Source organism: Cyanistes caeruleus, chromosome 2 (genome assembly GCF_971803275.1).
Source record: "Cyanistes caeruleus chromosome 2, bCyaCae1.hap1.1, whole genome shotgun sequence".
NCBI classification, from domain to species: Eukaryota; Metazoa; Chordata; class Aves; order Passeriformes; family Paridae; genus Cyanistes; species Cyanistes caeruleus.
In genome coordinates this window covers 49,593,490-49,616,175 of record NC_141702.1, presented here as the reverse complement: position 1 = coordinate 49,616,175, position 22,686 = coordinate 49,593,490, and the positions used below count along the sequence as shown (strand labels likewise).

The 22,686-nt window shown below is 37.4% G+C and overlaps 1 protein-coding gene across 2 annotated transcripts in view; it reads left to right on the top strand.

Moving 5' to 3' along the window:
* Nucleotides 1–22,686, top strand: part of MAN1A1 (mannosidase alpha class 1A member 1) — a 141,415-nt gene that overhangs the window by 74,215 nt on the left and 44,514 nt on the right. For both annotated transcript variants that reach the window (XR_015283142.1, XM_086876896.1), the window contains exon 5: nt 5,530–5,624. Coding sequence is in view for 1 of the 2 variants with exons in the window: in XM_086876896.1 (XP_086733022.1) it covers nt 5,530–5,624 (95 nt within the window). In the remaining variant the exon portion in view is untranslated. The remainder of the gene's footprint in view (nt 1–5,529; nt 5,625–22,686) is intronic.

The following is a 22,686-nucleotide window of genomic DNA, read 5'->3' as shown; positions in this document are numbered from 1 at the left end:
AGTTCTTTTTTGTTAGCAGATGACTTTAAACGCAAATCAGCATTTGTTATGCTGAGAGGATTTCTATTCAGTGTTCTGAAGAGCAGGAAACCGGCCTGTCCCTGTTCATTTTTCTGCTCTCGTTTTCTGCTTTTGCACTGAAATATTCATTCCTTACCCTACTGGGAAAGGCAGTCAGGTACAGGAAAGAAAGCAATAAATCTTACTTAGTGACTTGTCAGTTTTTATCTGTAAATATAAAAACAAAAATGAGAAATGCTTAATTTGATAGAATTAGAAATGTTGAGAAAACATCTTTGTCAACTAAAAAAAGATTATAATATAGTATTCCTTCCTTTGGTGTTAAATTTTAACTTCAGATTCCCTTTATATGGAGGACTTCTTAAGGCAGAATTCTGGCTCTTCTTTAATTTATGATGCTGTACCATGTTATGCCTTTTTTAAAATTAGGCTTGCCACATACGCAATTCTAAGGTATTTGTTTCCTGTGCTTTCTCTTCTTCCTGATTAGCAATAGCAATTAAAACTACAATGAGGTAATATGACATTTTGAAAGGGATTTGTCATTCCAGCCAGAGGAAACATTTTTGTTTATCCAGAGATAACATTCTTGCACTATAATGAAAGCCAGTGCTCACCAGATGACAGGTCTGGTCTTTGCCCTGCAGTTGCATCTTTGCAGGCAGAGCCTTGTTTCTCTGTGGGAACACTCTTTTCCCTAATAAGATTTGTTAATGGATGGAAGAGTCTGCAAGAACTGATTGATTGTGGCATTGGGTATTCTAACATGAGCATCACAGTTCTGGATGTATGATCTCTTAGATAGTTAGTTTGCTCTCCCTTACAAAGACCACAAATACTTATATGTATTTAAGAAATATTTAAGGCTATCTAATGAGTGAGAAAATAATGTCTTGTTCCCTGGCTTGGTGTCTGTGTTGCCTATTGAATGAACAGACTGTAGATAGGAAAGATGATTGTGTGCGGCAGTGAGAGGTGGATTTCTTGTTTGCCTACCAGTTCTTACTCAAATGTTGTTCAGAGAATTTCTGTCTTGGAGTAATGGTGGTGGGCTGACGTGACTTTTGTGTTTGTAAGCAACTCAAGATTGGTAACTCAAAGGACAATGAAGGTGCTTCTTCATTAACCTTGAGCTTATTTTAACAATTCACAGCCTATTAACATAAAGAGAGATTGAAATAAAAGTATAGTAACTCTGTCTTCATATCTATTGTATGATTATAGGAAGTATCTTATTGGCTTTAGTGATGATTTTGAGTAGGACTGCAGAGTGCAAAGGAATCTACTTATTTTATGGAGGAGTCCATCTCGCACAGTAAAAATCAGCATTATACTTATAAAAAATGTTAGTAACACCTTAGAGTTTAAAAAGAGAATTATCTCACATCCAAAGTCTGACTGCTAGCAAAAATTAGGTTAAAGAGAAATGCTTGAGAAAGCCCAACTTTATAGTTTTAAATACTGATCATGCATTTGTGACTGGTGCCAATTATCATTTTCTTTCCTGAACCACAGTGCTTCACTTAGAATAATATTCTTTGTTGTAGTATGGTGTTTAACTGAGTTGAATATCAGTGCAATTTTTAGTGGCTTCACTGCTCTTTAAAGATAATCACAGTGCTTTGCTGTGAATCCTCAATTTAAAAGGAGGGATTGATGGCAGTGTGGCTTACTCTGTGCACCACCTGGTAATGGGGCTGCTGATATGCCAGGTAAATAACTCCACAGTCCCCCTTCTCTGAAAAGTAAGCTGCCTAGATATGATGGAGCATTGGAAAAAGTGATGGAGGCCTCAGGAGTGCTTCGTAGACTTTTATATTTGTAGGTAAATATTTAAACTAAGCATGGAGTGAAGGTATGGGACTGGGGCAGTTTCTCCCAGGTCTGGCCCAGTTGGAGTACTTCAGGTAAGTAATCTTTCATTACTGCTGGATGACCATTCATGAGGAAAAGCCAAGAAAGGTCCTTGAGGCTCTAAACATAACCACTGGGATGGGAAATTTTGCTGTAGATGTTTTCCTTTATTATATATAATGTCTCTCATTTTGTGCTCTGTCACTTCTGCCTTTGTTTCGTGCTTCTTAGTAATGGCTGTCATAGTTTGTGCTTACCAAACCATCACTTTACTGGGTGGTACTGGGGAAGGATCAGGGCTTGGCAAAAGTTGAAATTCGATTCAGAAATAGAGATAATATGTAGAAGTTGCTATTGTTTATTTACTTTTATTGCCCAAAAAGTATCTTACCCAGCACAATATTTATTTCTTGTCCAATACTGTAAGTTTCTGCAGAAGAAAAATACAGTGAACGTTGTGGATGATGTGTAATAATTGCAGCACCTGCTTTTCCTATTATTATTATTATTAACTGTTAAATTTGCAAATTGAAAAATAAAGTGGTTCCTTTATTTATCTTCACCCTTTTACCCTCGATGAAAGAGTATAATTTCACTGTATGAGGCTACAATTTATTGTGCTCAGTCATTCAGTGCTCTTGGAGTCTTGTCATTATTGTCTATGCTGTTCTACTTCATAGATAGTGATTTACCAGTCAGTTTTTCAGCCACGTTAAATTAGACCTAGAGATAAAATTAGACCATGTCCACAGTTGATTTTTATTTTTAACTTTGGAAGGGGAAGGAAAATCACCAGCATGCATTAGTAATAGCCTGTTGAAATTCTCATGCAAACGAAAAGTGCATCTTCACCTCAGCACTTGTTTCAAAATTGTGTGATGGTTTAAAAATATTTTTAAATTATTTTTTCCTAATTGCCTCCTATGAAAATAGTCTAGTGCATTGAAAAATGTGAAATGCATTCACTGCCCATTCTAATGTCAGTGCTCAGGGCAGTAGTTTTGTCAGGAATTACCTTTTCCTTCTATATCCATACGTGGAACAATACTTACTGCTTTGGATCTCATGTGGGGATTTTTTTGATAGCCATTGTTTGTGACATTTCCATAAAGGAGGCAATTTTTATTCTGAGAGAATTTGTGTTGTTTGTGTATAAAATAAATACAGTAGAATTTTAAAAATATGTTAGACTTGGTAGAAGTATTTGAAAGTAAAGCATTATTGCTCTACATCAAATTAAGATGCTAAAATTTCACATTTTTGTTCAGAAGCAATTATTGTAAAAGATCTAATTCTGAGCTTGCATGTAATCTTTTTAATGATGAAGGATTTATGCAGCTTGCAAGGTACAGCAGATACTGAGCCTTGCTGCCTCAACTGTGGTTGTGTGCCTTCTGAAGGGGAGGTCTCTTCTTGTTCTTACATAAACATCATAAAAAGAATACACATGTGGCACCTTTAACAACATTCCATAAGATATCTATCTAGCCCCTTTATGTAAGGCCAAAGGTGGGGGGTTTGTGGCGTGCAGCAGATGCTTCTACAGAATATCAGGGTCCTGGTGTGCCCATGGCTGAGGAGGATGATTGTAGCCACTCTTCTGTCAGTGCTTCAGTGTTTCAGAGCAGAAAGGCGGATGAGTTGATCACACAGTATGCTGTGAAAGGCTGAGAGACGCCTCTCTTGTGCTAAAAGAGCAAAGCATAGGTTTGGCTTCAGCAGACCAAGGTGAAAAATGTGGCTGTGAAATGAGGGAAAGCTTGTGGGCTCTGGGTGGGTTACTGCCCCTTGCTTCTCCCAAGGAAATCTGCTTAGAGGTGATTATGTTCTGCACCAACTCTTTCTGAGTGTTCACCAAAGTTTTAACCCTTGGGAAGACTGAATTATGTGCTGGATAAAGATCACAAATCCATAACATAATTCTCATCAGAATCTACTTAAGTGGTAAACGGGGAAGTCAGAAATATCATGGATTATGGAGGGATTTCCAAGCAAATGTTTTCCCTGCTGCTTTGCTTCTAGTTTCTCCCAGCACTTGAGTGCAATCCACTCAAGAAAGTTTTCTGACTCCATATATAATTTGGCTTGAAATTACTTAACCTCCCTCAAAATATATTTTAATGTAATTCTAAATCTTGGACTGTTGCCACAGAAATCTTGAGATCTGTATCATATGGAGAGACCGTGGGATGGGATAGTCTGGAGGTTCTTTATGGTAACATGATTGTCCCAGGCTTTTATATTCGCTCCTGATAACATATTTTTCAATAATAAAAACCTTCATTCAGTGTGGTTTTTAGAAAGCGGTGTTTTACAAATTGTATTTTATTTTTGTGGAAGGAAATTTCTTCATTATCTTGTTTTTCCCAGTAATTGTCTTTATATATTCACATAAACATATATGCAGGGCTGCACCACAAGATGCATCAGAGGTACAAACTGATTTCTAATACATAAGGAAATATAAATCCATCATAAATATGTCTGAGGAGAAAAAAAAATGAATTGAGAGGAACCATTATTAGAAACAGAATACAATGAAGGTGACTTTGCTATTTTGACTGCTACACCTGGGATAATCCCTTTCAGTGTTGCGCAAGATCCCAGTGTAATTCCAACCAAATAGGCCTTGAACATCCACATATTGAAATCACTAAATAGGTTTCTATATTTAAGTTGGAACAATATTGCTTCTAATTAAAAACTCTCTTAGTAGAGCGCTCAGTGCACAAACAGTAAGGTTAATGTAACCTGAGCTGAGTAGGCAGTTGAAGGAAAGCAAAATCCTCTTTGTTCCAGCTTCTTAACTATTTACCTGGACATAAAAGTTCCTCTTGTTAAATTGTCTGTCATTCTTGTGGGTGTATAGGAAGCGTTTGGGTTCTTTCTGCTTCATGTTTTTGAAATGAAAGCTGAAACTCTTTACATGCTGCATATCAGTGAAGTCCCAGTTGGCCACAGGGGTATATTCCATTTTTTTGATTATCTGTGGCACTGACCCTCTCTGGGTATAAGCCAGCTGAGTCCATAAAGACTGTAGTGCTGCAAAATGTGTGAGGTTTATTTTTTTGGTGATCTGGGGTGGTGTTTTTGCCACAGACTGCCCATGCAGCAGGTTGGCAGTTCAGCAGCCACACGGCGGTGGAGCCCAGGCTCCCGCAGCGTGCTGAGCCTCTGTTAATGAACCTGACAGAGAGTGAAGGTGGCCTTGCTGCAGCCATGTCCCCAAGCTCCAGGAGGATGTGGCACTTGGGGCAGGGAGCTGTTGGCCCGCCAGCCAGGGTGCAGCAGCATCCTTGGCCCATGGCCCCTTCCCTGAGCACGGGGTACCTGGCAGGGCAGCCAGGAGTGCCTAACCTGCTCTGCAGGGTGAGCTCTGGCTGTACTGGTGGCTCTGGCAGGATGCTGGTCGTGCCAAGGGACAGGGCATCTGGCCATTGTCACTGTTGGCCCTGCTGTGTGAGCTCTCTCCTTAGCAGGTGCAGTGGAAAACAGACTGTGCTGCTTTGTTCCTTTGACGTCACTCTAAAGGAGCAGGGATGCTTCACTGTGCTGAGATGGATTGTACCACATGCTCAATAATGATGTTAGCTAAATTAATTTAGTTGGAGCAACAATGCATTTTCCAACACTTGGTTTCTTCTTAACTTTCAGGTTTTCCGAAAAAAGGCGGTGGAGCTTGGAGAGAAATTGCTACCTGCTTTCAACACTCCCACTGGGATACCTTGGGCATTGCTTAATATCAAGAGGTAAAATTACTGCGTTTTGGTGACTAGAACACATAAAAAATTATGTTGAATCCATCTTTGCCACAAAACTATTACAATTGATGCAGTTTTTGTCCTTTTGGTTCTACAGTTTAAATTGGGAAATTTAAGTGGATATATGTTGCATACAGAAGAATACATACAGAAATATATTTATTCATTTCAGAGCAATGTTTTTTTTCAGTTAGTATGTTGCTCATCACTCTTCCTAAAGTCCTTTGAGTGTTGTTTTAGGTAGGCTAAGAGCATTAGGATATGCACTACTCTCAAAGTTTTCTAGACACTTTGTACTCTCACCTGTTCTCAAATGTGGTATAAGCATGTCCTTCATCTCAAGAAACATACCTGCTAAAAGAGACTCACTGTTTTCTACCCTCTTCCCAAGGAGTGGTTTTGCTTTAGGCAGTTACAGTTTGAAGGTAGCTCTGTGTTTGCTGTAGGAGATGCTGGCTTTCCTGAAGTCACTCTTGCCTCCAGTATTTGGCTCCAGACATGTCAGCAATTCCTTGGCCCAACTCAGAACCACTGCCTGTGATACTGTGCTGGTAAAGAAAATGGTTTATTTGCATTGCTTGGTGAAGAATACTGAAAATTACACCCGTGGTGTGTATTTCTATGTTCATAAGGACACATCAGCTTTCTTCATACTGATAAGAAACCCCAGCATCACTCACCACAAGAAAGTGAATAAAAACCAATTTCACGTGTGTGTGTGTGTGTTGGTGATGTGTTTTTTGGAGTGGCTGCCTCCTTGACAATCAGCATCTTCTGCTGTTCCCTGCTTGCTCTGTATTTATGAGTGCACCTTTTCCCCACAGTGGGATGGACACTGATGTGTTGACAGCTTGGTCTGGCTTCCCAGTAAACTGCTCAGGGCCAGAGCCCTTGGCATGGCAGTTCAGACAGGCTTTTCTTCCACCTTCCTTTCAAACAGCAGTGAGGTAAAAAGCCAAAAAAAACACAAGTCTGTGTGTGGGAGCAGGAGGGGTTAGTGACTCCTGAACTTTCTCATCATTGAAGGGGCTGGTTAACTGCTGCCTGGTGACGATCCTTGGACTTTGGCTGGTTACTTACATGCATGCTAATAATTTTTTCACAACAAGCTTTAATAAGTTCTGCACAAGTTCAGTACTACAGCAGCTTGAGGCATGTTGGTTATTTGTTTTTAAGCTGTTAGAGAAACTTCTGAATACAAAACCCAAGCATGTTTGTAATTGCAACACAATACCTTGCTCTGTGTAGTATATTTAAACATGCTTAAAGTATTCAGGCTAAAAATATGTCTTCTATATAGCCCTTATCTAAATCCCTCCTTAACTGTTAATATATCTATGTTCTTTTTGCTTATAGTTCAGATTATGTGGTAGATCTTTACGGTTTGCTCCTACTTTCTCACAACTAACTGTTGTGGGGACACTAGAGATGTCAGCTGCAAACAGTACAAGGTGGTAATGCAGGGATTAGTTTCTTACCTGACACAAAAGTCAGAGGGCTTCTGCCAAGATAATTTCCCTAGCTGTGGCAGAAAAATTGACATAAAATGCTGGGTTCTTGCTTATTCATTCTGAATCCTTGCACATCTGCCTAGCTTTGACCTTCAGTAGATGACTCTTCCATAATACTGTGAGTAAACAAATATGCTGTCATCCAGGCTTAGGAAATGCTAAGCCACTGAAGCCTGCATACATTGCGGATCTAATATGCCTCATTTCTGATTAGTATTTTGTTTGATTTTATTTTGATTTATGCTTCAAATTGGAAAACACTCACAATAGATTAAGGGTGTCAGTGGTTATTTTTAAATTGTTATTTCTGGATTAAGAGATGAGCTGGATATTTGTTTAACTTTGCAAATGTTCTTCAGAAAATAGTTGGTTTTCTCATGCTCATCCTGTATCATCATAGCCAGACTTGCTCCTCCTTGCATGCCTCTGTGTGTAAACATATGTATGTGCTTTTTTCTCCACACATGCCAAAGACATCCACCTGAAGTATTATTCTCTTTATCTTTTCCATTGTTTCAGTTCATCCTGCCTCTTTCCTCACCATTTAGGGATCATGGGACACTTACTGTCTTGTTTGTGGAACTCTTCTTATCAAATATAATGAAAAGTTCACTGTACAAGTATTCTTCAACTAAAAACACTTGCCAGTTCATCAGTATGTTTGCTCGTAAAACTTCCTTTGGCTTCTAAAGTTCAGTTTTAAGTAATTAGATCAGTGGTTTGTAGGGGGATTTCCTTTTCTTTCTTTCTAAAGTTTCAGTTGCACTTCCATATTTCTGACATTGCTTTGTATTTTCAGTTCATCTTCAGCATCAGTTTTTCACTTCTGCTGCAAAATTTGAAATTCCTTCTATGGCTCACTTGCTTATTTAAGTAAACAGTGTGGTGGTATAGCACTTGTGGACTCTTCTGGCTTAAAACAGGGTAGAAAAGGCTGTAGAGGGAGAAGTGTATAAAGCAGTGGTGAGTTGACAGACAGGTTTGAGTCTTATTTTGGGGATAAGAAACACAAAGACACTTTTCTTTCTTTATTTGCTTGCTTATTTATTTTCCTCCTTGCACAAGTCCTTTGTTTAGATATTTCCTCTTCAGTACTTCTAAAATGCCAACTATAACAGTTTCTTAAAATACCACTAGTTCATGACCCCTTTTTCCTTCTTCCTAGTAAGCTGTGACAACTGGGCTTCTCCATGCTAAAATTGTCATTTCTCTTTTTCTCTATAAAATTTAAGCAGTTTATGACTGATCAATTAGATTGCTTGTGTATTTCTGTAATTTACCTCCCAGATTTATAAAAATAACATTAAAAAGCTTAGTGAGTTAAGTAATCTTAGCAAATACCCAAACTTGCATCAAGTTTGCATGATCAAGTAATCTTTTTAGCATATCTCTTTAATTTTACCCCTGTAAGTATTAAAGGGGAAGCTGTATGGGGCTTGTGTTTATGGAATGATGCCCAGCTGTCAAATACAGGAAGAAACACAGATCGTTGTTATTCTGTTGAATCAATCAGGAATAAAATCTGAGTATAAAAGTCTTTGCTTTTTTTTTTTTTTTTCTTTCAGATGGAAATTTTGTGTTTATGTCACTTTTTCCCCCCTCTGAAAGCAGACCTGTATCTGGTTTTTAGTCACTATTTCCAGTAAGACCAATTACTGCTTGCCAGTAAGCAGCCCAGAAGAATTCCTATATGAAAGAATGTATTTTCTGTTAAATGTTTGCTCTCTATACATTGACCAGTTGTGTAGTTTTAAGGTTATTTGTTGTGCCTTGTGTGCCATGATGTAGCAATACTGTTAGGCATTAAGGTGCCTGCCTTTTGGGAAGAATCAATGTAGCATATAACCTTTAAGTGCATCTGAAACTCTGAAAAATAGTTATGCCTTGCCTTAATGAAAAAGTTTCCACTCTAGTAAATAATATTTTTATTTTGGAAACATAACAAACTGGAAATGTTTTTTTTTTTTGTGTGTGTCCAGCCTGTTCATAAGTGTTGTTGTGGCTAAGGGGGATACTGTGCCTGTTTCTGTGGCTCACTGACAAACCTAAATTATGTAATTTCTGGCTTTAGGGACCATGGGAAGTGTTGTATAGAAGGAAAAGCTGTGAGGTGTAGTTGGAGTGGGTCAGAGTGGGAAAGCCTAACAGAAGTTAAAAAAGAGGAGTTTGAAATACATGTGATTAATTTGTATTGAAGTCAAACCACAGGGAATGGTAAGATTTACTTGACATAGCTGTAGAATGTTTACTGTGTCTGGTGTCAGTTCAGGATCCTTTATCTTTTGCAGTTTAATATTGATTGTACATAAATAGTGGATCTGAGGTGTATTCAATATAATGTATTTTATGAAGTGAAATAGCAGGGGCCTTGCTAAATTGTTTACACAAAGTAGTAATTCATAGGTAACTGAGGATGGACGTGACAGAGCTGCAATATTTGTGTCACTGGGATGTTGTCAGCATGATTTTAAAGCAAGGTCCTCTTTTGACTTTCAAAATTACTACTATTTTTTAAACTGCTACATTTTTTACAGCATAGTTAAATTATGCCACAGGTTTTTTCAGGCCTCAAAGTGTTTAGTTGAAACAAGAGTTTCTTGGCACTTCTGGGCCCTTGCAGCCCCTATGTATTCAGAGCAAGGAGATACACCCACAGAACAGTTTCAAACACAGTTTTTTATTTCACATCACTTGGAAAAAAAAGAAAATAGGAAGGAAAAAATCACCCATAGTTTTGGGGTTTTTTTATTAAGAACAACTTTTTACCACCAGCTAAGATTTCTATTCTGTGACAGTAGTGCTAAACAGGATGGTTCCCCCCACCACCTCAGCTTACCCAGCAGAACCTGGCAGCTTTGGAGAGGGGTTTTACACTAAAATACTACAGATCACACACACACACAGGCAGTTGTCTTATGGGACACTCACTCTGGTGTTTCCGACTGCTGGTGGCTTGTTTTCGGTTGCAGGCATTGAAAGGAGCTTCTCTCAGCACTTTCCACGTAGGTGGAAATGTGGCCAACAGATCAACCACCTTGGAGGTATGGAATGTTGGTCTTTAGACAACAGAATTTGCTTGGAGATATTTCAACATTTCAAAGTAACTCCCAATTTCAAAACATGCTTGAGGTCTCATAGTCTTCAAGATGTCTTGTGTGTGTGGTACTTCATTAGAGGAACTCCAGTGTTCTTAAGGAAAGAATTCAGTATATAACAGAATGGTTCTTTTTGAGTTCTTTGAAATCTGCAAAACATCACAATCAATGCATTTAAAACTACACACCTTTATAGTTTTTAAGGAGTTTTAATGCATTGAGAAAGATTGAGAATATAACAAAGGGATCCAAATGTAAATTTAGTAAACCTTTTTGACAGCTTGATTCTCCCACTTACACTGTCAGAAATGCCTGAAATGTGATTGATTGTGGCATTATTTTTCAAAATTTTTGTATGACACTATATTTTTAAATGAATTAGCAGGTCTTGCTTTTACTTGTCCAAGTGACACAAGAAGCACTTTTTTGAAGAAATTTAACCAGGATGGATAATTTAATTTTACTGGTTTGCACTATTAACTCCAGTGTATAAGTAAAAATAAATTTTTTAAAAAATCCCTAAATAATTTGTAGAGTTAAATAAAGGTTATTCTTCAAATTTGACTGTATTTAGAAAAAATATAAACTTATTTTTAAAGGGAGTTTAGAGATGTAAAGCTTACACTGTCTGCACACTTTGTTATTGTAAGATCATGCAGAAGCTGTGCTTAGATGAAATCTTTAATTATATCCCTTCAGTCTAATTTTGGCATAATTTTAGAGGAAGAAATCAAAATTAACTAAGGAAAAAAAGCTAAATGTAGCAGACATACTTTATAAAGACTTTTTTCTGTGTGGTTTTGGCAAATTACTCCACTGATGTAATAAAGTGGTAATAATAACAAAAAAGGATTTGGATACTGAGTTAAACCCTGAGACTTCCCCTGCAGCAAAACAGACCAATGGAAAGCAGACTTTTACCTTCAGGCATTTGGATCACAGCGTGGATTTGTATTAGTGCTGGATGCAAAGAGACAATCCTGGGTGAACTTTGCCTCTCTAAAAATTATTTGTTTTGTGTTAAACATATGTTTTGGCATACAATGATCTGTTGTCTGGATATGCCAATCTCTTTCTATTGACTGAAGAAGACCTTGCAGAATTAACTGCAAGCACTAACATCTTGAGATGAGGAAATTAATTACATCCTAATTTATAAGTAACTAGTGACAAGGATGATTTCAGCAAAGGGTACATTTTTTCAGCACAGCCATTTCAGTTCATTGCATGATTCAATAACAAGTTTACATTTCTTGAGTCAGTATTGAATGCAAAACAACCTGGAAAATAGTTATACATGTTAAATAACAGAAAATTAGAAATTTCTATATTTTAAGACATGTTAGAACACCACAGGGAACTAATTCCTTGCCATGTCTTTGCCTCATCTGAAGTTCCTTGCTGTGTCATCACTTCAGCTAAAATGAGTAGGTAGTTCCACATTGCATGACTAGTGCTTTATATTCAATATTCAGTGTATTTGACCTGTGGTGATGTTTGATTTACCATTAAGCCATGTAAAAAAATCTAATTTAGAATAAAATCACAGAAATTTCATGAGATAGTTCAAAGAATGTAGCTCTTTGCCAAGAAAGAAAAAGAATCAAGAAAAATATTGTTTTGGTGATAGCCCATAATGATAGGCTGTATTATTCAACTAGCAGCTTCAATTCAATATTGTAATGCAGAATCTGTGTGGGAGGCTGCCCTCTGGCAATAACACAAGAAGAATTTGGGACCTATTATTATTACTGCAAAATATCCTTCTTTGTTTAAGTGCTTTCTTTATAGCCAAAAGAAAGATTCTAGTCCCAGATTCCAAGTTTGAACACTCTTTCCCTACAGTTTATTAGTGCAATGTAAAATGAGTATAGATACTTACAAGTTCATAATTATCATATTACTTATCTGTGTAAAAGGCAATGTGAGTATTAGTAATGGTATTCCTCAGCACAAAATGTACGATTATCAACACTTTAAAGATCTCTGTGGTGCTAACAAAAGGTAATGTTCTTTTACAAAACTGAACAAACCTGCTGTCAGACAGTCCCACAGAAACCAGCTGTTTACCAGAGGCTCTGCTTTATGGGCCTTGCCCCCCTCGTCAGCAGATGCTCTCCAGGGTATCAGAACCTTCCCTGACTCTCATAAGATTTTGTCTTGATGGCTTAAAAAAATGGGGAATTGCTTTTTTTGGTCGGTTATTTATAAAGAAGATATAAAGGTTTTCTGTGCCAGAAGTGGGGAGGGATAAGTAGGTTGAACTGTCTTGTGTTTTGCCCTGGAAGAAATCAGGACTAGGAAGTTCACCCCAGTCACCTATGCCCAATAGGTGGCATGTACCAATTTCCTGCCAGTCTGGTTGTAACCAGTCCTTCACTGAAGTGCAGTGACATAAGGGTGGGACAGTTGCATCAGATCCTCAGTTTGCTTCCTGAGAGTTAAAACCATTCTTGCTTCCCTGCAGGTTTTTGAAATTGTATTTATTGAAAATAGGATTTTATAAGTTAGCATATGGCTAAGGGTGTTACTCATGCTCTTGCTTTAGGTGGATAAGTGCTGTTGGCTCCTCTATATTGGCAGATAATCAGCAGTAATTTGTATGCCATACCTTCCCGTTGCCTAGGAGTTACAAGGGAACCCTTAGTGTTGAATTGCCAGACATATTTGAGAGTTGGAGTTGTTTGTGAAGATGTGCAGGATGGGGCTCAGTTCCAGATGAGATTTGCATGTTCACCAGCACAGCAGGAACAAGCTCCCACTGGAGTGGGACACTGCAAAGGGCACTGTGAAGCAGCTTGAGGAGCATTTATCCTGCCCTGAAATAAGTGCCCAGGGCCTGGCCCACTGGGCTGCTTTTCCTTGGCCAATACTGACTGTACTGGGAGCACTGACACCTGAGTGTAGGCATATCAATCTTTGCAGTTGGTCAATGATCATTTCCCTTTTAATTGCTTGTATCATGTATGACCTAATTTTCATCTGTGTATAGTAAATGGTAATCTTACAGCAGACAAAATGTGGCTGTCAAAAGAGGCTTCCTTCAAAAGGAAGGGAATCGGTTTCTAGAGACTTCAGTTTCATTAAATGTATAAAATGAGCACAAGTACTCAGTCATTTCCACCACAATTCAAGTCACCTCAGAAAAAATATATCATTTAAAAAATATAGCTGTGTTGGGATTTTTCCACCTAAGAATTTTTCAACAAATTATAAAGCCCCTTATGAGTTGTTTAGTTTATGTATTTGTTGCAATCTGTGTACATTTGCAGGATTTTACCTGTAAAATCCATGACTCATTTCTCATTAGGAAAATCCTGAAATGACCATGAAAAGTGAAGGGGGTGGAGGGGAATTTGCAAAGTGCTTTGCTTGTATATTTTAGCTGGAATTTGATACTTCCACCTGGTTAAATTCTCAGCTATGTGGGGCTGTTTGGTTATTTTTCCTACAGTGATTTAAGCATCTATAGATGCTTAAACATGGTAGATAATAAGAATCGAGATCCTCCAAGGAAATAGCTGATGTTTGTAGTTACTCTGTATTCTTACCATCCTAAAATGATAAGCATGAACAAGTGTTGCTAACTGTATTTTTTCAGATACCATTACTGAGAAAGATTCTGCTGTTATCTTCAAAGGATACTGGATTTTTTTCTTCACTGAAAAAGCAATTTCCTTCAATACTTCTCAAAGTACATCTTTGGTTTCAGATAAACACATAGATAGATGTATGTATTGGTAAATACAAATCCAAATCTTTATTCATCGTTTTCTGGTTTCTTACTGCTGCTGATGAAAGCGGCTCTCTCCTTAACCTCCATCAAACCATGGCCTCTCTGCTGGTCAATCAAAACCCTGCTGCAGCTGACACAGTTCCAGTGCATCATATATATATCACAAATAACAGTTTTACTTATCTGAATTTTCAACTTCTCTTTTTAGCACTTCATCATCTAATTAATACTGTGAAACTTTAATTTTGTGGTTTTCAGTTTCATTATACCAGTGCTGAGTGGTGTGTGTTATGCCATTTTTATAAGCATGTGTAATTTTAAGATGACTATTCATAAGTGCCTCTGACACCTTTTGTTATTCTGAAATTCATGGCATATGTGTTTTCATGGATATGTCAGATACTCTTACAGTACAATTTTCCATTTAATCTTTTAGATTGGCATTAAAACAACAAATCAGCATAAAATAGGTTATCTTTTTTCCCCTAGAAATCAGTCTGTTATATCAGAATTGTATGAACTATTCATGCAGATTCATTTTTTGCTTTACCTTTTAATAGAAACAAAAGTTTATTATTTGTTAAAAGTTCAGTTATGTTTAAGATTTGGTGAGGATTCAAGGGTTTTCTTTCTTTTCAGGAATGATCTAAGTATTAATTTCTTGCCTGCTTGCATAATTACTTATCATTACTTGTATTTTCTCAGCTTCATGATCAGCTTCATGTACCCAGCTGAATACAGAACATCTAATTGTTTTTAAACAGTAATCTCAGCTTTAAATACACATGCCTGTGGTGCTGTGTTTGTTACTTTTAGTTATCTAGATGTTGATCAGTGTATTGGAAAAGGTTTTGCTTGGAAAACAGCTACATTTTTCATAATGTCTCCTAAACATCCAGATCCTTAATCTAAGTTGCAGTATTTTAGTACAAGATTCTGAGATCATCCAGCTCCTTTTTGTAGTATGTTTTCTGCAAATCAAAACTCTTGCAGTCTGTCTTTGATCCTGCTCTACTTTGTGTATTTTCTGACCCTGCTACTTCTCTTCCATGCTTGCTCCCCTCTTCTAATCCATTTTGGTTTTGGAGGAGAAACACACTGGTGATCATTTTCAGCTCTGACAGTTTTTTCTACTGACCTGTGATTCTGTCCTTGCTCACACATCCTTCACAAGACGAATCTGAATCCTGGATGTATCATGTTTTCCCAGTCTTGGGGTTGCTTCTCTGAGGCTTTTCCAGATGTTTCAGTTTGATGGCATGTGAAAATTAATATTTGAGAATTGTACTGGGTATTGTCCCACATATGTCTTCTGAGACTTCTAGGCAGACCATTATTCATTTCTGCCCCTTCCTATCTTCCATTCCCTTTTCTATCCATCCATCTTTACCTCCTTGCTTTCCTACACCTCTAATGTTCTTGAGGTCACCTAGTTGATTGGCTCCCTGCAGCCTCTCAATGGGACATATACTAAATTTGCTGCTTAATGGATCATTTATGGAAGAGTTGATCCATAAATCCTACTTGTCCTAGTGTATCATCTAATGCACTGTTCCATAAGATCTTAAATATATTGGAATATTTGAATATTCTGGAAAGAGTGATAATCAAGCCTGTGTGTATTTTTGTGGAGGGTTGGGGGTGTGTATGTATACACATTGGGGGTGGATAGGGTGTGTATGTACACCTCAACATAAATTTATAGATGTTTTACACATATATCTATATATAAAACATGGCAAATTGGACTCCTGTAGGGAAATTTGGGAGAAAAAAAAAATGTTATAAAAAGCTTGTGCCTGCCTTTGCTGCTGAAGGCTATATATTCTCTTAAAATCCCTTTTCTTATCTCTAGTCTTTCACAAATACAAAGTTACTTTCCCTTTAGCATTTCCCAGAAGACTTTAGAAGCATTAAAAATTCCAAACACCCAAATAAAAAATATTTTCAACCTTCATTTGTTGCTGACATTTTCTCTTCCCTTTCTCACACTTAAGCTGACCAAGTGAAGATTTCTATTAGATCAAAATAGAATAGGCTACCACACTTTGGAAGCCACAGTGTCATAATTCTCATATTTCTACACTCATCTTTTACAAAGGAAGGAAAGTGAGGAGACAAAAAAAAAAATATATACATTTTAAGCAGTAATGAGACTGGAGAAATAAACCAGCTTTTGGACTTAATGAAAAATGAAAAAATGGTGCATTGACTTTACATGAATAATCCTTTCCATCTTCTAAAAATGCCTTTTGTTACTAACACATACATGGACACAGGGGAATATATGCTCTTTGAATGCTGCTTTAATTATCCTTGCTGTCTTTATAATTGAATGCTCTTGATGAGAACTTTGATGAACTTTACCCTGTATCTCTATAAAGTTGTTTTCCTTTACTAGTTCTCAAAAATTTCTCACAATATGTGCAGAGGTCTGGAGCACTTCTGATAATTTCTAATGGCAAAGTCAGTTGATAAAGAAATTTTGTAAGTCTCAGCAGTGCAGGTTTTCAGCAACGTATGAGTAAACCCTCTTTTCATGTTCAAAATATGTTGGAACACGCTATCCACTTCTAAATCTTGTCATTAAGAAGATTCTTTAAGAATTCATTCTTAAGCTTTTTGTAGTTTTTCTACTAACTATACGAAGTCAAATTATAATTTATAATTTATTGGCCTTATTACAACACTTCATTAAAATGTCAGAAGATTCAGCTCCTAGGCAGGGTATTACTGCAAGAGCTGTGCATGCGATGTTCTTTGCGTATGGAAATAGCTACGGCAGTTATGTTCTGCAGCACGAATTAACAAAGATTGATTGCAATCTGTTTTTATTAGCTCAAGGAAGAAAAGCGGTGTAGTGATATTAAGAAAATTAATTATAACTTTCTAATCTAGTAATTAATGTGCAGCTGGGCATGAGTGCAGTTAGTGTGTTTCAGTAATTTGGCAGTCCTGACAAATTATCATCATCCATTTTAAGGTAGACAACTGTTCTCTAATCTTCGCTCAGATTTTTATAATCTTTAGCATTTCAGAAGGGTTTTAACAGCATAGATGTTAGATATGGCCTTTTACCATGAGTAAAAGTTCAGCTTTATCTTTCAGAACTGAGGTTCAGTTGTAATTTTTAGAGCCATCTATCATTCTTTTCCGGTGTTGTACTGAAATTTCTTCTGAAGCAGTTGTATGAAATGGTGATTACTGGTAATTGACCTGCATATGTTGCATATCATCTTAAAATGCTACTGAGAATTTAATGTATCCTGTAAATTGAGATGTTTCCAATTAAATAGAGTTCTTATGATAATCACTTTGAAAACTAATCATGTAATATAATGGTGTTACCAAAACTCTTATTGACTTAATTTTGACAAATTAATAAATGTAGCCAATGCAATTACTGTAATGGTCTTACTAGTCTGTATTTTTCAAAACCTATCCCTAAATATTTTTCAGAAATGCAAGGAGAAATTAGAAATAAAATAGGTGTGTTGAATTAGCATAACAAGGTGACTTGAGGGGGAGAGCATTTGTGTCCTCGCTTTCTTTAGGAGGCGTGAAGGTTATTGTGGGTCATCCCATGCTCAGAGCCTCTTGTCTGTTAGGAAATTAAATGATACTGAACAGAAACTACAACTAGGATCCAAGCTGCAAAATTAATAAGAGAAAATGCTCTTAAGCAGACTGCCTGTTTTTGCTACTATCAAACCTTACCTACTAAAATCTATAAATAATTGTAATCTTCAGAGTGTGGTTTAGTCTTGCTTTTAACAAGTGATTGGGAAAAAGCACAAAGCATCTATGTAGATCAGGCACTGTCAATGGTCTAAAACTATTCAGTATCCTTACACTGCCCGTGAACAGACAGTTAAAGCCACCTGATTTATTTACATAAGACTTCTGGGGAATTGTTTGTCTTGTTTTAAGAACTATGTTGTTAAGTTTTCATTAGGAATGCATTAGAGAAGGTGTTCTGGGACCAAAAGCCAGGAGTTTTCAGTCCAGTGAATCATCCTTTTGCTTCTGCTGTGCCATAATTTCAACCGAAAATGGACAGCATTTGCTAGAAGAGCTTTTCTCCTAGTACTTGAGATATTCTCCAGGAATTCAGCAGGCTTGGGTTTTTCACATCTCAGACATGTGCTTTTGCTCCCTAGGTTATTAGCATTAGAGTCCAAATTAGATATTAACTGATAGGTGGAACAGTGGGCAGGTTATGCCTAAGGGCTTGTGAATAATTAAGATCAAGGAATTAATGTGACTGTCTTCATTAGCAGGTCAGCCCAGCTCAGGAGTTGAACTTCTTAAGTGTCTCTCCCAGTCTTCCCCACTTGGTGTGCTGCATTTTGTGGGTAAATGCCAAAGTACCTAAAAGTGGATATTTGTTTGGCACTGTTGACCTGCTTGTTCTCAGGCTGTGTGGGTATCACCAACCTGCTTTTGGATAACTAAGTGAAGCAAAGCCATCAATATAACTTTTGTCTGATCCAGCTCAACCTGAGCAGAGAGCTAGTCAAATCAAGTATTTTAAGCAGAAATTAAAAGATTTGACTGCTCTATAATGACAATAAAATACATAAGGCATTGGGGGAGGTGGGGGAGTGAGTCACTGAGACTCTAATCAAGTAACAGCCTTGGAATTTTAGAAAGGACCTACTCAGAAATTCTGTTGGTTTAGTGGAAGATAATAAGATGCATGCAGATCTCATATCAGTTTTGCTTTATGCATAACCCTCAGATACACAAAAAAACCCAAATGAACAAACAAAACAATCACAAAAAATCAAACACTGAGTATGGAACTTGAAAATTGTCTGAGGTTTGTGGCTGACCTTAATGACTGTCAGTAATGCATTGTGGTGATGACCATCTTATGTTGGCTATTAATTTGTGTTTCACAGCCAGTGGAATATCAATGGTTTTAGGACCTTGAAATATTTCATTTTGTTCTTCATATAAAAAAAACAACTTTATTAAATAAACTAGCTTGCACTTCAAATTTAACAATAGGGCATCACTTCAGTTTATTGCATTAGTTATATTGAATAAATCACTTTGGAACAAATCAAATTAATAAAAAATATAGTGAATTTAGCTTTCTTTCTCTTTAGACACGTAGTTGCAAATAATTCATATTTGAATTGTTCAAATAATTGAATGATTTGAATATGCTTAAAACCATTTTGTCAATATCCTAAGTTTCTAAATTGTTTTATTTTCAAATTTGCTATTCGTTTTCTGTGAAGTTACCAATGTAACACAATTTTCAGGAGCATTTGCCCTAATAAAGCTTAGTTTGCACATGTCAAAATAAGAGTAGTTACATGACATGCAGCTGTTTGGAGAAAGAGATTTTTAAGTGTCATATGTATTCTTTGAAGTCATTCTGTGGTGGATTAGGCCATCCAGCACTGTAAATCAGTTTGATCATACTGTAACTTTCAGTTACATCAGCTGAACTTTTTTTTCCTGTGCTTTCATGTACTGCAAGATATTACAACTGACAAAGAGTACACATTAAAGAATTAGTTTTTAGATAGGTGGGATGAATATAACCCTAAATGATATCCAGTGCTGTAACTCATTCAGCTGTGTTGAGAAAATGGGTGGTTGCAGAACTGACATGGGTAATAATGTCCAAAAGCTCCTCCAAATTCTGTCATGTATATGAATGCCTCAAGGCTTTTTGTAGCTATCTGACATTTTTCCTCACAGCATTAAAAGGTATGGAATCTTAGCTGAAAAACTTCAATTGTTCTGTCAGGCCATTCCCTTGGGTCCTGTCACTGGTCACCACAGAGAAGAGATCACTGTCTGCCCCTCTTTTTCCCCTCACAATAAAATTGTAGACTGTGGTGAGGTCTCCCCTCAGTCTCCTCCAGTCTGAACAGATCAAGTGACCTCAGGTAGTCCTCTTGTGGCTTCCCCTCAAGGACATTCATCGTCCTTGTTGCCCTCCTTTGGACACTTTCTTATGCCTTAATGTCTTTTTTACATTGTGACACCCAAACCAGCCCCCAGCACTGCAGGTGAGGCTGCCCCAGCTCAGAGCAGAGCAGGACAATCCCCTCCCTTGCCCAGCTGGCCATGCTGTGCCTGATGTCCCCAGGATAGGGTTGTCCCTCCTGGCTGCCAGGGCACTGCTGGCTCATGTTCAACTTGCCATAGACCAGGACCCCCAGGTCCCTTTTTACTGCACTGTTTTCCAGGGTAACATTCTCCAGTTTGTCCATACATCCAGGGCTGTTCTGTCCCAGGTACAGAATCTGGCACTTTCCCTTGTGCAGCTTCGTATGGTTGGTGATTCCCTCTAATTTGTTGAGATCTCTGCTGGGCCTCTCTCCCTTCAAGGGAGGCAACACCTCCTCCCAGTTTTGTATCATCTGAAAACTTGCTTAGTATCCCTTCCAGACCTCTGACCAAGTCATTTATGAAGATGCTGAAGATCACAGGGCCAATTTGATTCTGTGTAGGCTGACTCTGCTGAGCTTTTTTCCCTAATATTGCTGTATAATGTTGGAATTATTACAGTAGAGAGTAAGTTGTAAAGAGAGTAGAGAGTTAATGCCTGGCAAGTCAACCTTTAGAATGAATAACCCAATGAGCAACACTGGTGATTGTGTTCTGCCTTGTCTGACTTTTAGCTCATTACAGACTGACTTTTTTAAGGACAGGGAAGAGTAGGAGCTCACTAACATGTCTTTATATTGGGGAAAACATTCAGCCTGACTTCTTACCCAATGGGCAGATGTGGACTCTCTTCTAAATGTTGAGATAGGTGGATGCACCTAGCCAACATCCAAAATATTTGGTGTTGTCCCCTCTTTTTATCTCACATAAACTGAATGTCCTTGTGTTTCCTTATTTTTAATGAGCAGGCCTTGACACTATAGCATACCATAACCTGAGTAGACCTGGCTTAGAGGATGTGGTATGACTGAATATAATATTAAAAGAATAGTCTGTTGTTTTATATTAAACAAGCAGTAATAAAAACCCAGCATTGAATGCCAGAGGTACATGCATGTCACTGTAGAAATCCATATAGCAGAAGGTAAAGGCAAAATGAGGCTTGTACAATGATGGGCTAGTTTGAGACCTATTGAGAAGGAAATAAAAAGAGGTTAGCAAGACAGCTAAGTAGTTTGTTCCAGCAATTTGCCTTCACTGGTTTAAACTTACTGTTAAAATGACGTCTTTATTGTTATAACACCGACACATCTTTAGGAGGAAATTAGTTAATAGGAGGGAACAATCTTTCAGCAAATTAAATGAAAGGCTACTATTTCCACTTGACATCTGTGAAACTGCTGCTACATTCCTTGGAGTAGTGCTTAGAGAAATAAATGAGCAAGTATTCCTTATAATTGAGCTTTAATGGTATCCATATGCCATATATCTTGTAATGGTGCTCATGTTGTGCAGTTTCTGCGTAGTATAAGAAAATTGAGAATTGGTCTGTCAAAGGCCCATTAATGTAAATGTCTTGATTCAATTCTTAGCTGTGGAAAGGCTCATGTGTTTTAAATACATCCCAGCAAATTGTGGTTGGTACAGCAGCTCTGGGAGTCTTTCCGGTTGACCTTTCAGGTTTCCCATTTCATGTCATACAGCAACCTCTCCAGGTAATGAAATCTACTGGAACAAAATTTTTAAAATGTATTATTTTGAATTTAATTCTTTTCAAATGAACACTTTCTAACAGGCATTAGAACATCCAGTCTTTTAGCAATGTTGTCATGTTGCAGTGTTCTACTGAGGCCATAAATGAACTGTTTTCTCTATCTTTTACCCAGCATTCCCTTTGTAAATTAATTGAGTTTTGCTTAACTAACTTTGTCAGCATTTCTTTAATGGCTAATAGCTTTTGGTCTTGTCTTTGAAGGCTTAAAGATGCCATTTGAATATTCAGCCTGTTGTATGGTTACAGTTTACTAGCATCTGAGATTTTCATGAGTAGTACAAGTTTACAAAAGCCTACTTTTGAGTCAATTTTGTTTGTGAGACAGATTGGTTTGTTGGTAATTGGTCATGAATTGACTAAACATGTCTTAGGTACTTCAGATGATTAGAAAAACACCTGTTCCTGCCCACAGAGACCACAGCTGTAGCAGAGGTGGCTCTTCATGCTTGCCTTTTAGGGAGGAGAAGGGAGTCTGGCCTTGAATATTCTATCCCTATATTCACCCACACATCAAAGAAAATGTGGACTCTGATTGCTGGCCCTTGAAGATACCCTTTGGAAATCTGCCTTCCTGAAAGAGGAAGGAGTGAGAAAGGGGAGTCATCTCAATTTTTTATTTTCCTCTGATCACTTTGGACTTGCCAGAGTGTTGCTCTCATATTCCCAAATATGCGATGTAATGTGTCAAGAAGTTACTCATAATAGACTTAAAGATAGTTTATTTTGGTGGCTTTTGTGTTCAAGGTCTCTCTGGTACTGAAAAGACAATTGTGCACATTGCCAAAAACATTTGTTTTGACTGACATTATCTTTCAGAAGTGTCAAGAAAACAAACCAGTATGCCATATCTATCCAGAACATACTGCATTCCCGACATGATCTTCATTGCATTGGAAAATAATATGGTACTTCTTATGTGACAATTCTTGAAAGATATTCCATGCTATGTTATTCCAGTCTGTGGCTGGGAATACAGAAAAGAAATTTAAAAAAAAAAAGAATTAAAATGCTGATTCTTTCA